Below are 17870 nucleotides of genomic sequence, written 5' to 3'. Positions count from 1 at the left end.
TGGTCAGGATCAAGCCTGGATCTTTGGCACTATTATGCAGCAACTCTATCGCTGTGCCACCCGCCTGCTGTCTATGTGGAGTTTGCGTATTCTCCATATTATGGCATGGGCTTCCTCCGGTTTCCTCCCACATCCCAAAGATGTGCAGGTTTGTAGGTTAATTGACCTCTGTAAATTGCCCCCAGTGTGTAGGGATTAGATGCACAAGTGGGATAACATAGAACATAGTGTGGATGGGTGATTGGTGGCATGGACTTGGTGGACCGAAGGGCCTGTTTCCATGCTGTATCTCGACAACTAGAGTAGATGCTCAGAAGCAGGATTTCAATGCACCAGAGGCTTTACAAATGCTTCATTAGGGAAATCTGTACAACCAGCCAGAGAGTTTACATTAAGGTACAGTACAGCAATAGGTGCTCAGCACAACCAGGATTAGTAATGCTGAGACCATGAGTTCAACAACATCAAAGTGGTAGGAGAAAAGTGGAGCGGCATGGTGGCGCAGTGGTAGAGTTGCTGCCTTACAGTGCAGGAGACCCGGGTTCAATACTGACTACAGGTGCTTGTCTGTACGAGTTTCAACTTTCTCCCCGTGACCTGTGTGGGTTTTCTCCGAGATCTTCGCTTTCCTCCCACACTCCAAAAACGTACAGGTTTGTAAGTTAATTGTCCCTTGTGTGTGTCGGATAGTGTTAATGTGCGGGGATCGCTGGTTGGTGCGGATTCAGTGGGTCAAAGAGCCTGTTTCTGCGCTGTATCTCTAAACTAAAACTAAAACTAAGCTAGAAGAATGGAAACAAAAAGCTGGTGGCAGCAAAAGTGGTCATCAAGTTGATTCACCATCATAAAATAACAGCTGGTTCACCATTATCCTTTGGAATAAGAAACTTTTTGTCTTTACTATCTGTCTTTTATTTGTGCTAACTTGATCTAGTCGACTCGCTTCTCACAGGCACCTCCCCCTCTATACGGCGGCACGACTCACCCGTTGCAGCGGCCCCTACAGCCTGTCTGTCTTTTTTTTATTTTTTGTCTAGTTAAATGTAGTGTTGGTGTTTTTTTTAATACTACTTTTAAATGTGTATATGTGGGGGGCGGGGGGGGGGGGAAGGGGGAAACCGTTTAAAATCTCTCCCTGTCTGGGAGACCCGACCTTTTCCCTGTCGGGTCTCCGTTGTCGTTGGGGCCTAGCACCGTGGAGCGGCCTCCAACCTGAACGACCCGGGGGCTCGGGAGACTGCGGAGCTGCGGACTACTCACCATCGTGGGGCTGGCCGGCCTCGGAGCGTGGGGAGCGGTGGTGACTCGCTGCTGTGACTCGACTCCTGGGGCTCGGAGGCTCCAGCAACGCAGCCACAGGTCCGGTGGACTGGGACATACGGGAGCTCGCGGGTCCGGGTGGAGAGACCGCTTCCCGGAGCTCCAGCAACGCGACTTCTCCAGCCCGTGTCACGGGGTTGGAATGACCCGGAGCGGGGTCATACATCACCCGGCACGGCTTCATGGCCGTGGGACATTTCAGCGCCCGCTGGGGGCTCCAACTTTGAGACTTCTAGACCGGGAGCGGGGCCGTAAATCGCCCGGCACGGCCTAAAATGGCCATGGGACTTATCATCGCCACCTGGGGCTTGGACATCGGGAGAGACATGGAGAACAGGGGAGAGAAAAGACTTTGCCTTCCATCACAGTGGGTCCACTGTGATGGATGTTTGTGTGAACTAAATTGTGTGTATGTCTAGGAATTGTCTTTGTTTGTATGGCTGTGGAAACAGAATTTCGTTTGAGCCTCACTGAGGCTCAAATGACAATAAATTGTATTGTATTGTATTGTATTGTATCCCCTCCCTCCCCCCACAGTAACATTCTGTGGACACACAGTGACCCCTACAGCTCAGTTCTGCAGCAGTGCCAACAGTGGTGACCAGACCTCACCCTCCACCATGCGACAATCTCCGACAGCTTGTGTGGTGAAAGGATGGTGTTGCTTTCACTAATTAGAAAGATATGAAGAACATTGAAATTGATTTTAAACTGGTTTTCTCCGAGATCTCCGGTTTCCTCCCCCACTCCGAAGACGTACAGGTTTGTAGGTTAATTGGCTTGGTATAAGTGTAAATGGTCCCTACTGTGTGTAGATAGCGTTAATGTGCGGGGATCGCTGGACTCAAAGGGCCTGTTTCCTGCGCTGTATCTCTAAACTAAACTAAACTAAACTATATAAAAGTAAAATATAAAGTGTTGGAGTATTACAGCGGGCCAATCTATGGAGTCAATGGATAGGTAACATTTCAGGTCGGGTCAAGACATTTCTTCAGTGATTGTAGTTGAGGGAAGAAAGCTGGATATGCGTTGGGGGCAGCACAAAGACTGGCAAGTGATAGGTGGGATACAGGTGAGGAAAGGTTGAAAGGCCAATGCGTGGAGGCCAGGGATGAAAAGGAGACAAAAGGGTGTCACATTAAGAAAGAAGTGGAGATAAAAACTTGACAAATTATTTTTTTTAGTTAATATCGTAACCTTATTCAAATGTATGGAGCCACACAGCATCACAAGCTATGGTGCAATATGGCCCCTTACGCTCGCTCTACTACTAAGATGTAATCTGATCTTTGACCCTGGCGTCACTTTCTTGCACGAACCACACATCTCTCAGTTCCATTCATAGCCACAGATCGGCCAGCGCAATCAGCGAGTTCACACTGAAGTACAGAGGGGCAGAAATTGGAAAGTCAGCAACATGTGCACAGCGGGGGGTGGGGGGGAGATGCTCACTGCCAACACAATTTAGCTCACTGTGACATTGATTCCCCTCAGTTGTGTCAAACCAGAGCAAGTCTCCTTATCTGACAGCTTTTTCTTTTTCCTTCTCTGGACTTTGTCTAACTGTCTGCCAATCCCTCCACCTGTATCCACCCATCACTTGCTTGGCCTTGTCCAGCTCCCACCTCCCTTCCAGCTTTCTCCCCCCCTATTCCCATCAGTCTGTAGAAAGGCCCTAACATGAAACATCACCGGTCCATGCCCTCCGGAGAGAAGCTGTCTGACCCGCAGCTCCAGGGACTTGTGTCTTTTTTTGTAAACCAGTGTCTGCAGTTCCTTGTGCCTATCAAAAGCAGCGTAGCGCCACCTTCCAGCTAAATGTAGAGCTGGGCAATAAAGGTCAGCATTGCTGAGGTGAGGGCAAATATAAAAGTGACCCATTGTTAAACAGAGCCCCCTTTAGTAGCAGACGAACAACGTCTTTAACATACACACCACACAAATACAGATTACAACGTCATAAATCAACCTTCAAAAGCAAGAGGCACCAATCCGCACTCTATTCCTACCTTTTGCTGCTGTGGTTCTGAGCTACAGGAACTAGAAATTTCAGAAAGTTTGGTGCAGAAGTTGAAGAAGGAAGCCTTGATCGGAGGCTGCTCAGTTGAGAGGCGCTGATAGCAGTTCCAAAAATAAAGAAGGTTTAACTGGGGAACAGTTCTTAAAAGTTTTCAAAAAGTTACAGCATCAGATTTACAGAGGCATCTCTTAAGAAAGTATTATGCAGAAGATTTAACTCAAGAGATAAACTGTAATTGAAGCCCAATGTTAAATCAAATTTTTAGGATGCATTATTTCTCATGGGACGCACAGGTTATTGAAACAGTTTGGCTCAATATGAGAGTTGGATTTTTCTTTTCCAGCTGAGAAACCCCCAAGTCTAGACTTCCAGATTCCAAAGGGTTCTCTCCCACTTGGATTTCAAACTGAAGCCAACAATTAAATATCCAACCTGACTTTAATGAACTTTAGTGATAGATGCCCATGGATTGACATCATTTATGAAGCACAGCATGTCTACATCAACTGGGCTAATGGGGAGTACATGAACAGAAAGCCAAGAACTAAAATACAAAGCCCTGAATGTGTCAGTTTTACTGGTGCAAGGACAAGCTGTCAGGAGTATCACTGGGAAATGCAATGTATGTTGTAGGAGTGGAAGGCTGGTCTGGGCAGCCAGATGAAACCAATTAAGAATGGCAGACAATGGCCAAGAAGCATTGATTATTTGATTTATGCTCCAAGACCAATCATGGCGGCCTCAAAAATCCCATTGAATTCCATCAAGTGCTGGCTCCAATGGAATATTAATAGAGATGCAGCCTCCACTCACATCTAAACATGGCTATCACAAACACTCTCTGAAGACATTTAGACATCAAAATATCTTTTAAATATTGTTATTGTACCTGCCTCACTTACCTCTGGCAGCTCATTCCACATATCAACCACCCTCTATGTGAAAATATTCCACCTTTGTATTAATCTTTCCCATCTCACCTTAAACATATGTCCTCTGGTTCTCGATTCCTCTACCCTGGGTAAAATACTCTATGCATTAACCCTATTTATCCACCTCATGATTTTATACACCATAACTCCATAATATCCCTGCTGAGCCTTCTGCCCTCCAAGGAATAAAATCCCATGCTGCCCCACCTCTCCTTCAGGCACAGGCCCTCGTCCTGGCAACATTCTCGTAAACCTTCTCTGCAATCTTTCCAGCTTAACAACATCCTCCGTTTGGCAGTCTGAAGAAGGGCCTTGACCCAAAACGTCACCCATTCCTTCTATCCAGGGATGCTGCCTGTCCTACTGAGTTACTCCAGCATTTTGTGTCTAACATGGATAGGAAAGGTTTAGTGGGATATGGGCCAGACGCAGGCAGGTGGGACTAGTCTAGATGGGCCATCTTGCTCGGCACGGGCAAGTTGAACTAAGGGGCCTGATTCAATGCTGACTCGATGACCCTCTATTACAATCGGGTAGTTTCTCCTCATTTTGTGAAGCGAGATGGGAGCAGCAGAAATCTCAGAAAGGTACATTTATTATTTACAGCACAAGGCTGTTTGCTGTGAACTTTTAATCACAAAAACAGCCACTCTGTGCCCGTAACTTTGAGGTAATTTGTTTTCCTGACTTATCGTAAACAACTTAAATGCATGACCCCCATTAATCTGAAAGAATTGAGAAAGTGGATTACTGTTTCTAAAGGCCTTGTATAATAAAACACTAATATTTTCTTAAGAGATGTTTGAAGTATACAGAATTCAGGTTGACACAAGCAAAAATCATTGACAGTTAAGAACATGCAAGACAATAAAAGGCAGTGTTGGAAGCACAATAGAGATGCAGCGGTGCCATTTGGAACAAGACATTACTCAAACGGATCAATAAATACTTTTCAATCAACTCAAACTGGAGAAATCAACAAATGGACTTTCAATTATCATTGTAGCAAAATGGGTGTACTTTTCAGAAAATTGAATCACATAAACACTTCTCAAAGGGATTGGACATGTGGTTTGTGTTCTAACATAAAAAAAAAATATTTCAATAAACCAGTCAAGTTTCATCCACCCTGCTCCCGTACGCTGATGATCAAAAGTGGCGCACTGTTAAATCAAATCTACAGCTGAAAACATAGAAAATAGGTGCAGGAGTAGGCCATTTGACCCTTCGAGCCAGCACCACCATTCACTATGATCATGGCTGATCATCCAAAATCAGTAGCCCGTTCCTGCTTTCTTCCCATATCCCTTGAGTCCGTTAGCCCTAAATGCTATATCTAACTCTCTCTTGAATACATCCAGTGAATTGGCCTTCACTGCCTTCTATGGCAGAGAATTCCACAGCTTTACAACTCTCTGGATGAAAACGTTTTTCCTCATCTCAGTCCTAAATGCCCTACCCCTTATTCTTAAATTGTGACCTCTTGTTCTGGACTCCCCCAACATCGGGAAACATTTTCCTACATCCAGCCTGTCCAATCCTTAATAATTTTATATGTTTCTATAAGATACCCTCTCATCCTTCTAAATTTCAGTGAATATAAACCCAGTCGATCCATTGCAAACAAACATTTGCAAAGTAAGGCAATCTCACCATTTCAAATTTCAGATTTTGCTGAGGGAGAAGTCGAAGGTTCCAGACTTGGGCCCCAACCTGAAACTCAATTTCAGCAACATGTACAAGAGACCTCACCACTGGCCAGCTGAGAAAATTATGAAATCTGGGAAGAACTCTCTTATTATGTTTTCTGATCAATAAGATTTTGGTTTGCTTGGTGGAGAACTAGTACACTCGATCACAATGTTAGCGTCAAGCACAAGAAACACGGGTCGGATCGAGCAAAGCTACTGCTTTGACTTTAAATACACATAATCATTATTTATTGAGTAATGGCAAATATTCCACATTTAGCATCAATCAGCCTATGAATCTGACTGAATTGGTCATTTATATCAACCTATCTAGTTGCGACTATTTCTCCATTATTACCCTCTATGTAAATACAAAGACCAGATTGGCAATGTACAAAATCCTTTGAAGCCAACAGACAGAAAATGTTGCATCTTCAACAGTATGGTCTGATTTCAAAACTAGAATCCAACAGGAAGCTCAACACCATCCAGGAGAAAGCATCCTTTTTGCCTGACCTCCCATCAAACACGTTAAACACTTATTCCTAGCAAACAGCACCTCGCAAACTCACAACCTTAATCACCAAGTAGGACTTGGGCAATAGGCGCATGGGAACACCAGTACCTACGGGTTCCCCTCTAAGTCGCACCCCAGCCTAACTTGGAAACATAACCTTGGTCCTGCCCACAAGCACTCTCAAAGTACCTTCACAAGAGGGACTGCAGTTGTTGAAGTTGGCAGTTCACCACCACCTTCCCCGAGGCAACTCAGGACAGGCAATGTAATGCCCAGCTCTCAAAAGTGAATTTAAAAATAGGCAGACTAAGCTCTCGAAGTTCATGCTGGTTACTTGTAAAACTAGTGCATGCAGCACACCCCATCCATCCAAGCACACCCCATCAAAGCTGTTTTGTGACAGGAACGATGAAACAAGCAACAAGAGGATCAAGACGGTGAAAAAAAGCCATTGAAAAATCAGCTATTTTGGAAAGAAATGACATTCTGTAGCAGTTTTAATTCATTCATTTATAGATTAAGTTAGTGAAATAAACCTGCTGCTTTTATTCAATTGTCTTAGTGTCTAGATTAATCTCGACCAGAATCGAGTGCTCAGTGCTTCCTCCACAACTGCCCTGCGTGAGTTGAACAATTGCTTGGTTCTTTCAACAATGTACCAGCCAGCACACGCATCATGCGATAAGCAATACTGGAAACACAATGCGCACACACCTCTACATGCAAAAACGACCAGCCTCACCTTTTTACCATCAGCCCGCCATCCCTTCCACCGGAACTCGTCTTCAAATATTTAAGGAAGTTTGGGCTGGAGGTTGAAGCCCTCAGGTGATCTACAGGCCTGTGCAACTTGGGGTGCGCACATTTGCTGCTAGTGTTATCGTTTGATAGGTTTGGGCTACTTTTCCAGCAAACAAGAGGGATAAAGACAGGCAGCCAGTCAGAAAAGTCAATTGGGATTCGAGATTTTAACTAAGGAGCATTCCTTGACATTGTTCATTATATAGTGCGAGAGGTTCCGCCTTTAATAGACGGGACCCTTTTGTACTAATGGTCTCCGTGGGGCATTTGGTGCTCCATTTCCTTCCAGCTGGTTGAAGTTCCCCAGAGATACCCTTGTTTAGGTCATAACTGATAGTAGCAGAATTAGGCCATTCGGCCCATCAAGTCTACTCCACCATTCAATCATGGCTGATGTATCTCTCTCTCTCCAAATCCCATTCTCCTGCCTTCTCCTCATAACCCCTGACACCCGTACTAATCAAGAATCTATCCATCTCTGCCTTAAAAATATCCATTGTCTTGGCCTCCACAGCCTTCTATGGCAAAGAATTGCACAGATACACCACCCTCTGACTAAAGAAATTCCTCCTCATCTCCTTCTTAAAGGAATGTCCTTTTATTCTGATTCTGTGGCCTCTGGTCCTTGACTTTCCCACTAGTGCAAACATCCTCACCGCATCCACTCTATATAAGCCTTTCACGATTCAGTAAGTTTCAATGAGATTCCCCATCATCCTTCTAATCTCTAGCGAGTACAGGCTCATCATATGTTAACCCACTCATGATGCCAGATGCCTCAGCCTATAGATTCAGATTTGATGGGGAAGAGATATCATTGTCCACTGGGATCAGGACTTTGCCCTCTGCCAGGCTAAGGGTCCCTTACCCTTGCTTTGCCTTATTTGGAAGAACAGTTGTAGGAGGAGAGTAGTAACACTTCCAGCCTAGGCCTTTCTTAGAGCCAGGGTCCCCTTCCAGAAAGGTCCTGTGAAATCAATTGGAACAGTGGACCTAGTATCACATTGGCTTTCAATACATGAATCATGGCAAAATCATAGCTGCCCACCAAAACAACTGTCAGACCTCCGAACAATTGATGAACCCTTACGAAGCAGATTCCTCTCCAAAACACTCCCATTTCAATCAGAGGAGAGAGTGCATTGAGAGGGGAATAAAGGAGAGAAGAGCTCAGATATGGATGTGCAACGAGGCACAGACTGAAGCAGCAATGCATTGCTGAAGTAATCTTCCACCCTGGTCACAATGAGGGTGCGTCTGTGTGGCTTCTGACTAAATGTCAAATTTCATTCTCTACAAACTATCCAAGGAACATAATTCTCCTCTAGACATCTAAATGAATCCTTGACGCTACTTTCATGGAATAGAAATGTTCATATCCAGCATGAAATATCCTGTTCAATACTCTGTTCCCTAATACATAGCCATATCCAGTCCATTCATATACTGCACTAAGTCCTCCCTACATCTATCGATAATATATATCCAGAAAAACATAAAAAGAAATATCCCAAGGCACGTAAAGATGAAAGTACTAAATGTTGAGCCACTTTATGAGGAATACTTTCTCTTGGAAAAAAAAGGTTAATTTTTGCAAGAATAAGAAGGAAAACCAAAGAACTGAAGGGTTTCGCACAGTTGGACCAGCAGATGAAAGGTGGCAGCTGAAAGTTCTGCACACGACGGTGAGATGAAAGGGTGTGTGGGTCTTGGGTAAACGGGGTGGCAGGGTACAAGTGCTGGTGTCCAAGGATGGAGGTGAAGACAGAGCAGGCTCAATGCAGTTATAGATATGGATACTGCACTTTAGACATTGGAGGAAGTGAAGGGTGTGTGTGGTCGGCATGGACATTGTGGGCGGAAGCACCAGTTCCTGTGCTTTAGTTTACTTTAGAGATACAGCGCGGGACCAGGCCCTTCGGTCCACGCCAACCAGCCATCACTACGTACACTAGCACTATCATACACGAGGTGAAATTTACAATTTTACTGAAGCCAATTAACCTATAAAGCTGTACGCCTTTGGAGTGTGAGAGGAAAGCGGATCACCTGGGCAAAATACACGCAATCACAGGGAGAACGGACTAACTCCATACAGACAGCACCTGTAGACAGGCTCAAACCTGGGTCTCTGGCGCTATAAGGCAACAATTGTGCCCGCCATTGTGCTGCCCTAAATGTGCTGAATCGTTCGATCTTCTTTGTTTAACGACATAGGAAGAACAGCAAAAATGGCCTTAGAATGAATCCAGACGATGCAAAAACAAAGAACTGCAGATGCTGGTTAATACACAAATGGACACATGGCTAAAGTAACCCAGCAGGTCAGGCAGTATCTCTGGAGAACATCGATAGGAGACGTTTCGAGTCAAGACTCTTCTTCTGAAGGATGCATTTGGGTTTCAGCAGTGGCAGCAGGGAAGCATCTCATTGAGAGAGAGGATAAAGGGCTTGAGAATTGAAGAGGGTGTACGTGCTCATGACTGAGTGGGAGGTCAGTGAGGGGGTTGACACGGCTTCAAAGTTCTGTTTGATCAGTTTTAAATTCCAGCTGAGGCCAGCATATTAGAGAGCATTCACTTTAAGTAGCAAATGAATCTGATGCAAAGAATTTGTTCCAGGCAAATAACACAAAACAGAACTACGACGAGAGGAATCCTGTCTGTAAAGTATTAGCAAATCTTACTTTAGTTTGTGTGGCGTGTCTGTGCTCACTGAGTGGTACCTCATCAGTTTTGGTTTGGGGAAGGATGGGGTCTCGGCGATGATCTGCTTTGGTTGCTCGCGGCTGGAAGGCATGTGACTGAAGGTATTGGCTCGCCTTCGAAATGCTGGTTCAGTTGTTTCAGCGCTGTCGTTTATGTCTTGCAGCAAGTTCCCGGTGGAACCATGAGACTTTACAGGACTAATAGGCACTGCCTGGTCATCGCTTTCATCCAAGGACATGGCCTGTCAGGAAACAACAGCAATTAGAATAGAGTCAATGTGCTTTTATTGTCACACATGCTCATTGTTAACACAGTGAAATTATTTTCCTTACAAACAGTCGAATATCACCATACATGAATCCGATCAGCAAGTGTACAGGAATAATCTACTGAGCTGCATGCAGGAGGCGCCATATTTACACAAAAACAGGCCCTTCGGTCCACAGTGTTTGTGCCGAACATGATGTCAAGCCCATCACTTATCTGCCTGCACATAATCCATATCCTGCCATTCCCAGTATTAAACAAAGGGCATATCCAATTACATATCCAATCAGTCAATCCATTCAGTAGCTTAAGGGCATTTAATTTCCAAAATTGCATTAATATATTTTTCTTTTTTAGGTAATTTTCATTATTTTTTCTTTCCATTCTCCATTACGACCCCAGCACCTGATGGAAGACCACATGTGCGGGGCACCATGGATTCCACAACCATTGTTCCACATTCCTTATGGAGATTCAGGTAAATCTCCAATCGAAAAAACGGAAGTCCCAGTAAGTTGTGATTACCTTATAAAAGTATCTCCTCGATTACACATTTCAAAGCTGCAGTAAGGGATTTTTTAAAATCAGTTCTTAACAGCAGGAAAATGAAACTTTTAATTAACTTCTACTTTTCTGGGGCCACGCAGAGTAACATCAAAGTAAGAAAGAAAATTGTTACAGGTGGAAGCAGCTCCATCTGGTGGCTTGGCAATAACCTAGAGAATTCTTCCACATAAGGCAAAGCAAAGACTCTCTCACACACATAAAGACACACAAACCCATGCAGACATGAAGCTTACAGCTCGATATTACAGAGATACAAAACCTGCAGGTGCTGGAAAATGGTCCGAAGAAGGTTCCGGACCCGAAATGTTACCTGTTCATATCTTCCCCAAATGCTGCCTGACCCACTGAGCACCTCCAGCACTTAGTATTCAGCTCAATATTAGAACATCATGTCAGATTTCCAGGACGTTCCTGCCTCCTTACTTCATAATTACAAAATAGTAGCACCACTGAAAGGCAGGCTATTTGTTAGGGCAGAATAAATTGGTGTCCTTGCACTGATCTGTATGACAATATATTATAGTTGCTATTTAGACATGCCTCTACCTTACTTGGACTTCAGCGTTACACTAAAGGGCCTGTCCCACTTGCACGACCTAATTCACGACTTCTGCCGAGTATGCCCTTGACTCATACTCGCAGCATGGTCGTCACGAGGTCGTAGGTAGGTCATAGCAAGCCGTGATGCTAGTCGTAGGACCTCGTGGCATCAAGTAGGTCGGGGCGTTTTTCTAGCCTGATGAAAAATGTCCACGAGTAAAAAAGGTCGTGAATTAGGTCATGAAAGTGGGACAGGCCCTTTAGTCACCCATGCAACACCACATTACTACCACAAGAGGGTGGTTAACCATCGCCAGTCCATAATGCGGGGCAGAAGGGTTCAAGTTCATCAATTTTGGTAATTGTTTGGGATAATCATGCCAGTCTCTTCTTTCATTCTCTTTTTCCTTGCATCCTTCCTGTGTTTTTGATTGCTGTTATTCTGCAGATGGTTCCCGCCATTTCCTTATACATCCCTAGATATCTACCAACGAATACCGATTGAAAAGCTCCAGGGCTTCACATCCTTACTCAAGCATCAATGCACAGGAGGAACATGCACTTTGTTTTGGCTTGTGGTCAGGAGACTCACTATTATTATGAAGGCTTTTGCTATGTCAACCCCATCACTACACTTACATGAGAAAGCATTATAAGCCAGGAAAAACTTTTTCACCCAGAGAGTTGGGAATCTGCCACAGAAGCAGTGGAGGTCAATTCATTGGATGTATTCAAGAGAGTATTAGATATAGCTCTGAGAGCTAACAGAATCAAGGGATGTGGGGAAGCGGGTACGGGCTACTGATTTTGGATGATCAGCTATGATCAAATTGAATGGCAGTGCTGGCAAAAAGGGCCAAATGGCCTACTCCTGCACCTATGTATCTATTTTTCTTTAAAACATTGGAAAACAGGGTCACAGTGTGAAGGGGGTATCAAACGCATTCTTGATTCATACCAGTAAATTTCAATTGTAGACACAAGGAACCGCAGATACTGGAATTTTGAGAATAAATCCTAGTGCTGGAGGAGCTCAGAGGTTAATGTAGGTGAAGGGAGAGATCGATAGGCAGATGGTTGGACAAAGACCATGGATGAAAAGACAAAAAGGTTTGAGACAAGGACAGAAGTGTGAATTGTGAGGCCAGAGGAAGGAATATAGGTGGAAAGGTGGGAGTGGGAAGGAGAAATGGGTGCATCCAAATAGGGCACAGGGATGAGAAGGGGGGTATATTGGCATGTAAGCGAAGGGTTCTGCATTAGGAGTATTCAACGTAATTAACAAAAAAAAACAAGGCATAATGGGCCTATGGCTACACCTTCAATTTGAAGAAAGTGACAGGAGTCAAAAGAGTTAAGGGTGAGAACAGGTTCCATTGGGGACAATAGGTGCAGGAGTAGGCCATTTGGCCCTTCGAGCCAGCACCACCATTTAATGTGATCATGATTGATCATCCCCAATCAAAACCCCGTTCCTGCCTTCTCCCCATATCCCCTGACTCCGCTATCTTTAAGAGCCCTATCAAGCTCTATCCTGAAAGTATCCAGAGAACCGGCCTCCGCCGCCCTCTGAGGCAGAGAATTCCAAAGACTCACTGCTCTCTGTGTGAAAAAGCGTTTCCTCGTCTCCGTTCTAAATGGCTTACACCTCATTCTTAAACTGTGGCCCCTGGTTCTGGACTCCCCCAACATCGGGAACATGTTTCCTGCCTCTAGCGTGTCCAAACCCTTAATAATCTTATATGTTTCAATAAGATACCCTCTCATCCTTCTAAATCCCAGAGTGTACAAGCCCAGCTGCTCCATTCTCTCAGCATGTGACAGTCCCGCCATCCTGGGAATTAACCTTGTGAACCTACGCTGCACTCCCTCAATAGCAAGAATGTCCTTCCTCAAATTAGGGGACCAAAACTGCACACAATATTCCAGGTGTGGTCTCACTAGGGCCCTCTACAACTGCAGAAGGACCTCTTTGCGGAGATGAAGGTATTTAGTTGACGGGAACTGTTCTCTGTTCAAGGAAGAATCTGAGAGCCCCGAGGCCTTCCTGATGGGGAGTAGAGGTGTGTAGCGACTGGACATCCATGTTAAAGACAAGGCCATGGAGGCCTAGGAACTGGAAGTTATTGAAGTGGTAAAGAACGTGTGATGCGTCTTGGATGTAGATCAGAATAAACTGAATAAAGGGGGGGGGGGGTGGGGGGGGGTGAGAAACAAAGTAGAACCAATATATTTAAGACAAGTTTAGTGGGGCAGGAGCATACAGAAACAGTGGGTCTGGCAGGGTGGTCTACTTGTGGGTTCTGAGGAGGAGAGATATGGGCAGTGCAGGGCTAGGGAAACATCAGGTTGGACACTGTGGAGGAAGAACGTAGTGGGCAATAAGATCGATGGTGGTTTGGGAAATGGTGGCCTGGTGTTCGTCTGTGGGATCACAATCATGGGATAGGTATGAGGGGATCTTATTTGCCTGCATTTGCCCCAAATCCCTCCAATCTTTCCTAGCTAAATGTCTTTGAAACGTTGCAACTGTATCTATGTCTACAGTTTCCTCTGCCAGCTCACTCGGTGAGGAAATGGTCTTTTCAATCTTTCCCCTCATACCTCTAGTGCCCATGATGATTTGTATACCTCGGTAAGGTCACCTCTCAGCCTCCTATGCTCCAGGGAAAACTGTTCCAGCCCATCTAGTCTCTCTCGACAACCTAAATCCTCCAGTTTCGGAAGCATCCTAACAATTTTTTTTCTGCACCCTTTCTTGCTTAATGACATAGTTGGACACCCAAAATTGCACACAATACTCCAAGTTTGGTATCACCAACAACTTGTACAGGAGTAATGTGATACCCTAATGCCTGTACTCCAATGCCCTGTCAGATGAAGGTAGTGTTCTATAATCTATACATGAGCCAAATGTCTTCTTTACCACCCAGTCTACCTGTGATCTCCACTTTTAGAGACCCATGCACCTGTACCCCTCAGTCTCCTGTTCTGCAACGCTCTCAAAGACCCCACCGTTCTCTGCATACGTTCGGCTCTGGTTTAACTTACCAAAATGCAAAACCTCACATTTGTCTGAATTAAATTCCATCTGCCTTTTTTTGGCACACTTTGGTGGCTACATGACAGGCGTGGTGGCAAGTCTGAAGACCACGACTTCATTCTCCTAGTCACTCCATTGTAAGCAGCAGCTGCTCATTCAGTACTGCATACCTGGCAAGTGCAGTGACAATCAGAGCGATGTATTATCTTCAAATGTGCTATCTCCAAGGGTCAGTATGTGGGTGAAAACAAAAGTACAAATCCACGGAGATACAGAGCTAATGCAAAGTCATTGTGAACAATCTGCGCATGGATAATGCCATCCAATGAAGACAACAGAGAAAAGACAGTAAGGAAGCAGGGCTTTGCAAGCCAAGGATTTTGCTACAAACTTCATTTAGAGCCACACTTCACTCAGTGATGAAAACAACAGCATAAATTATATTACATTTGTGACAATGCTCCAGATCCCATTATTGAACAAACAACCACGCACCCTGGACTTGCCTTAAGGGCCTGTCCCACTTTCACTACCTAGTTCACAACCTTTTTTACTTGTGGACACTTTTCATCATGCTATAAAAAACGCCCTGACTTACTTGACGCCACGAGTACCTATGACTAGCATCACGACCTCCTACGACCATGCTGCGAGTATGAGTCAAGGGCAAACTCAGCAGAGGTCGTGAATTAGGTTGTGAAAGTGGGACAGGCCCTTTAGACTTACTTATGGTACAAATAACTAACCTTAGATAGGCTTGATAGACTCACAGATGTTTTATCTGTTACTCTATTCCCAGCACTTGCATGGCTTTTGAGTCGAGACCCTCCCTGTAGAAAAAAAAAGCAAAATAATTATAACATACATTCTACTTTACTATAAATGTCTAGAACATTTTGCATCAGAAGTTTACAAAAACATTGGAAGTCATGATTTTGGTGCATGGGGCTCTCCGAGAGCCCATTGAACAGTGCATTTTGAGAACACATAGTTTTAGAGTCCAAAGATTAAATACTTAAAGTTGTGCATCCCACAAGGGCATCATTGAATGCCGGCCACAAACCGCTCAACAGCAGAAAATGAGCTACCACAAGGCAGGTGTTAGCACTGAGAAGGGCCAAGGCTTTTCAGCTGACCCAAGAAAATTATTATATTCTTAACATTTTCTACCAGTTAAACGGGACGTTGTCTCGGTATCCGTGATACAGATATTGGAATCTTGAGCAAAAGAACAAAGTGCTGATAGAACTCAGCAGACAGGGCAGCATCTGAGGAGGGAATGGATAAGTGATGTTTCAGGTCGGGAGCTTGAAGAAGGAACATTGTCTGTGCATTTCCCTACACAGATGCTGCCCAGCAGGGTTAGTTCCTTCACCAATTCACTGTGAAATACAAGTGGATTGCCAGAAATTTAAAGCAGCAACAAACAAAGGAAATGTATTTGGGCAAGACCTTACATTACACAAAACAACTCTTCTTACATGTTCCTCTCGACAAAGCAATACCCCAACTGGAAGCTCCATACTGATACATTGCAACAATATATGGAGCAGAAAGGAGATTGCAATTATTATAAAAGTGGCATCAACCAATATTACCAAGGCTACATCTCTCCATTAATGATGCCAAAAGATAGAGCACATCTAAAATGACTGTTCCTTCACCGATGCTTGACTTTAGCACAGTCTCTCGAATGAATGGGTCAGTGGTAGACAAAAGTGCTGGAGAAACTCAGTGGGTGCAGCAGCATCTATGGAGCGAAGGAAATAGGCAACATTTCAGGTGGAAACCCTTCAATGGATCTTCCCAACAGATCTGGTCCAAATAGGTGGCTGTTCTTGGAGGATCTGCTGCATCACTAACCCTCTAGAACAAGAGGGTTGCCAGTGACCCATCCAGTGCTCTTCCTCACATAACTCCTGTCCCATTTATATGGGTCACCCATCCTAAATTAGTTTTTTAAAGTTTAGTTTATTGTCACATGTACAGAGGTATAATGAAAAGCTTTTATTACGTGCTAACCAGTCAGCAGAAAGACAATACATGATTACAATCGAGGCATTCACAGTGTACAGATACATGATAAGGGAATAACGTTTAGTGCAAGATAAAGCCTGTAAAGTCCGATCAACAATAGTCCAAGGGTCACCAATGAGGTAGATAGTAGTTCAGGACTGCACTCTAGTTGTGGTAGGATGGTTCAGTTGGCTGATAACAGCTGGGTAGAAACTGTTCCTGAATCTGGAGGTGTGCGTTTCATACTTCTATACCTTTTGCCCCATGGGAGAGGAGAAAAGGGGGAATGGCCAGGGTGCTACCTGTCCTTGATTAAGCTTTTGGACTGACTGAGGCAGCGTGAGGTATAAATGGAGTCAATTACTTTACTATAACTCAACTTTGACCATTTTTAATACAAGACTGAAAACTTTTATGTTTACTTTAGCTTTCAGCTAAATCTTAACTACATTGCACTTTTAACTTTTGCACTTTTAATATAGCATTTTTAATTTTGCTTTTCTTTTCTTTTAATTCTTCTATTTTATTTCATTTTATTATTTCATTTTATTGTATGACATGTTTTTATGTGAAGCACTTTGAGTCTGCCTCGTGTATGAAATGTGCTATATAAATAAAGTTGCCTTGCCTTGCCTTGCCTATAGCTTCATGTGCTCTGGGTTGTGTCCAACAACCCATTTTCTGCCACTGGCCTTATGCCACTGGGCTTTGCCCAGATATGCAATTTCCTTGTCAGAGAAGGCCATTCAGCCCAGTAAACCATACCAGCTCACAAGAGCAATCCCATCAATCCATTCTCTCCACTTCAAGGAACATATTCTCACTCGGATTTCCATCCACTCACCTGTGTTCAATTACAGAATTACAGAGGCCAAGTAACCTTACAACCAAGCATATCATTGGGGTGCAAGTGGAAACCGGTGCACTTGAGGGACCCTACGTGGTCATAGGAAGAACACTGAAACTCCACTGGCCAGGATCAAATGCAGGTTGCTGGATCGGTTAGGCATCAGTCCTACCTGCGGTGTCACCGTGCCGCACACATTGGATACTCAGTCGTGACAGACCTCTGTGAGGCAGAGAGTGAGCTTTCTTTTGGCTGCTCCCTGTTCTCCCACACATTTTTGCACCTCTGGTTTTTAGCATCATTTTTACTTTTGTCAGTGATACTTCAGCTCAACAGCTTGAAGATCTTGTTGAGGGCTGCTCATTTGGAGCTGGGATATTCTGGAAGGCAGAAACTGCTGGAAACTCTCAGCAGGTCAGGCTGCATCTGCAAAAAGAGAAAAAGTCTCTGACCCAAAATGTTGACTCTTTCTCTTCCCACAGACGTGGCCTGAACAGATATTTTCAGTATTTTGTTTTTATTCTAGAGTTCCAGCACCAACAGCTTTCTTCTGATTTCCATTCTATCTTCATAGAAGTTGTCTGATCTGCTAAATTACTCC

General features: G+C 44.3%; 1 protein-coding gene across 11 annotated transcripts in view; it reads right to left on the bottom strand.

Moving 5' to 3' along the window:
• The window catches only part of tbc1d1 (TBC1 domain family member 1), a 247214-nt gene that overhangs the window by 105170 nt on the left and 124174 nt on the right, over positions 1-17870 (bottom strand). For 5 of the 11 annotated variants that reach the window (XM_033026846.1, XM_033026812.1, XM_033026830.1 and 2 more), the window contains 4 exons: positions 15153-15236; positions 9968-10230; positions 7223-7381; positions 3330-3434 (listed from right to left, as the gene is read on the bottom strand). In XM_033026846.1, the coding sequence (XP_032882737.1) occupies positions 3330-3434; positions 7223-7381; positions 9968-10230; positions 15153-15236 (611 nt within the window). The remainder of the gene's footprint in view (positions 1-3329; positions 3435-7222; positions 7382-9967; positions 10231-15152; positions 15237-17870) is intronic. The other 6 variants (XM_033026856.1, XM_033026863.1, XM_033026890.1 and 3 more) reach the window with 3 other exon arrangements.

Source organism: Amblyraja radiata, chromosome 1, assembly GCF_010909765.2.
Source record: "Amblyraja radiata isolate CabotCenter1 chromosome 1, sAmbRad1.1.pri, whole genome shotgun sequence".
Classification (NCBI taxonomy): Eukaryota; Metazoa; Chordata; class Chondrichthyes; order Rajiformes; family Rajidae; genus Amblyraja; species Amblyraja radiata.
Note: the sequence above shows the minus strand (reverse complement) of the source record. Positions and strands in the feature narration are given on the sequence as shown.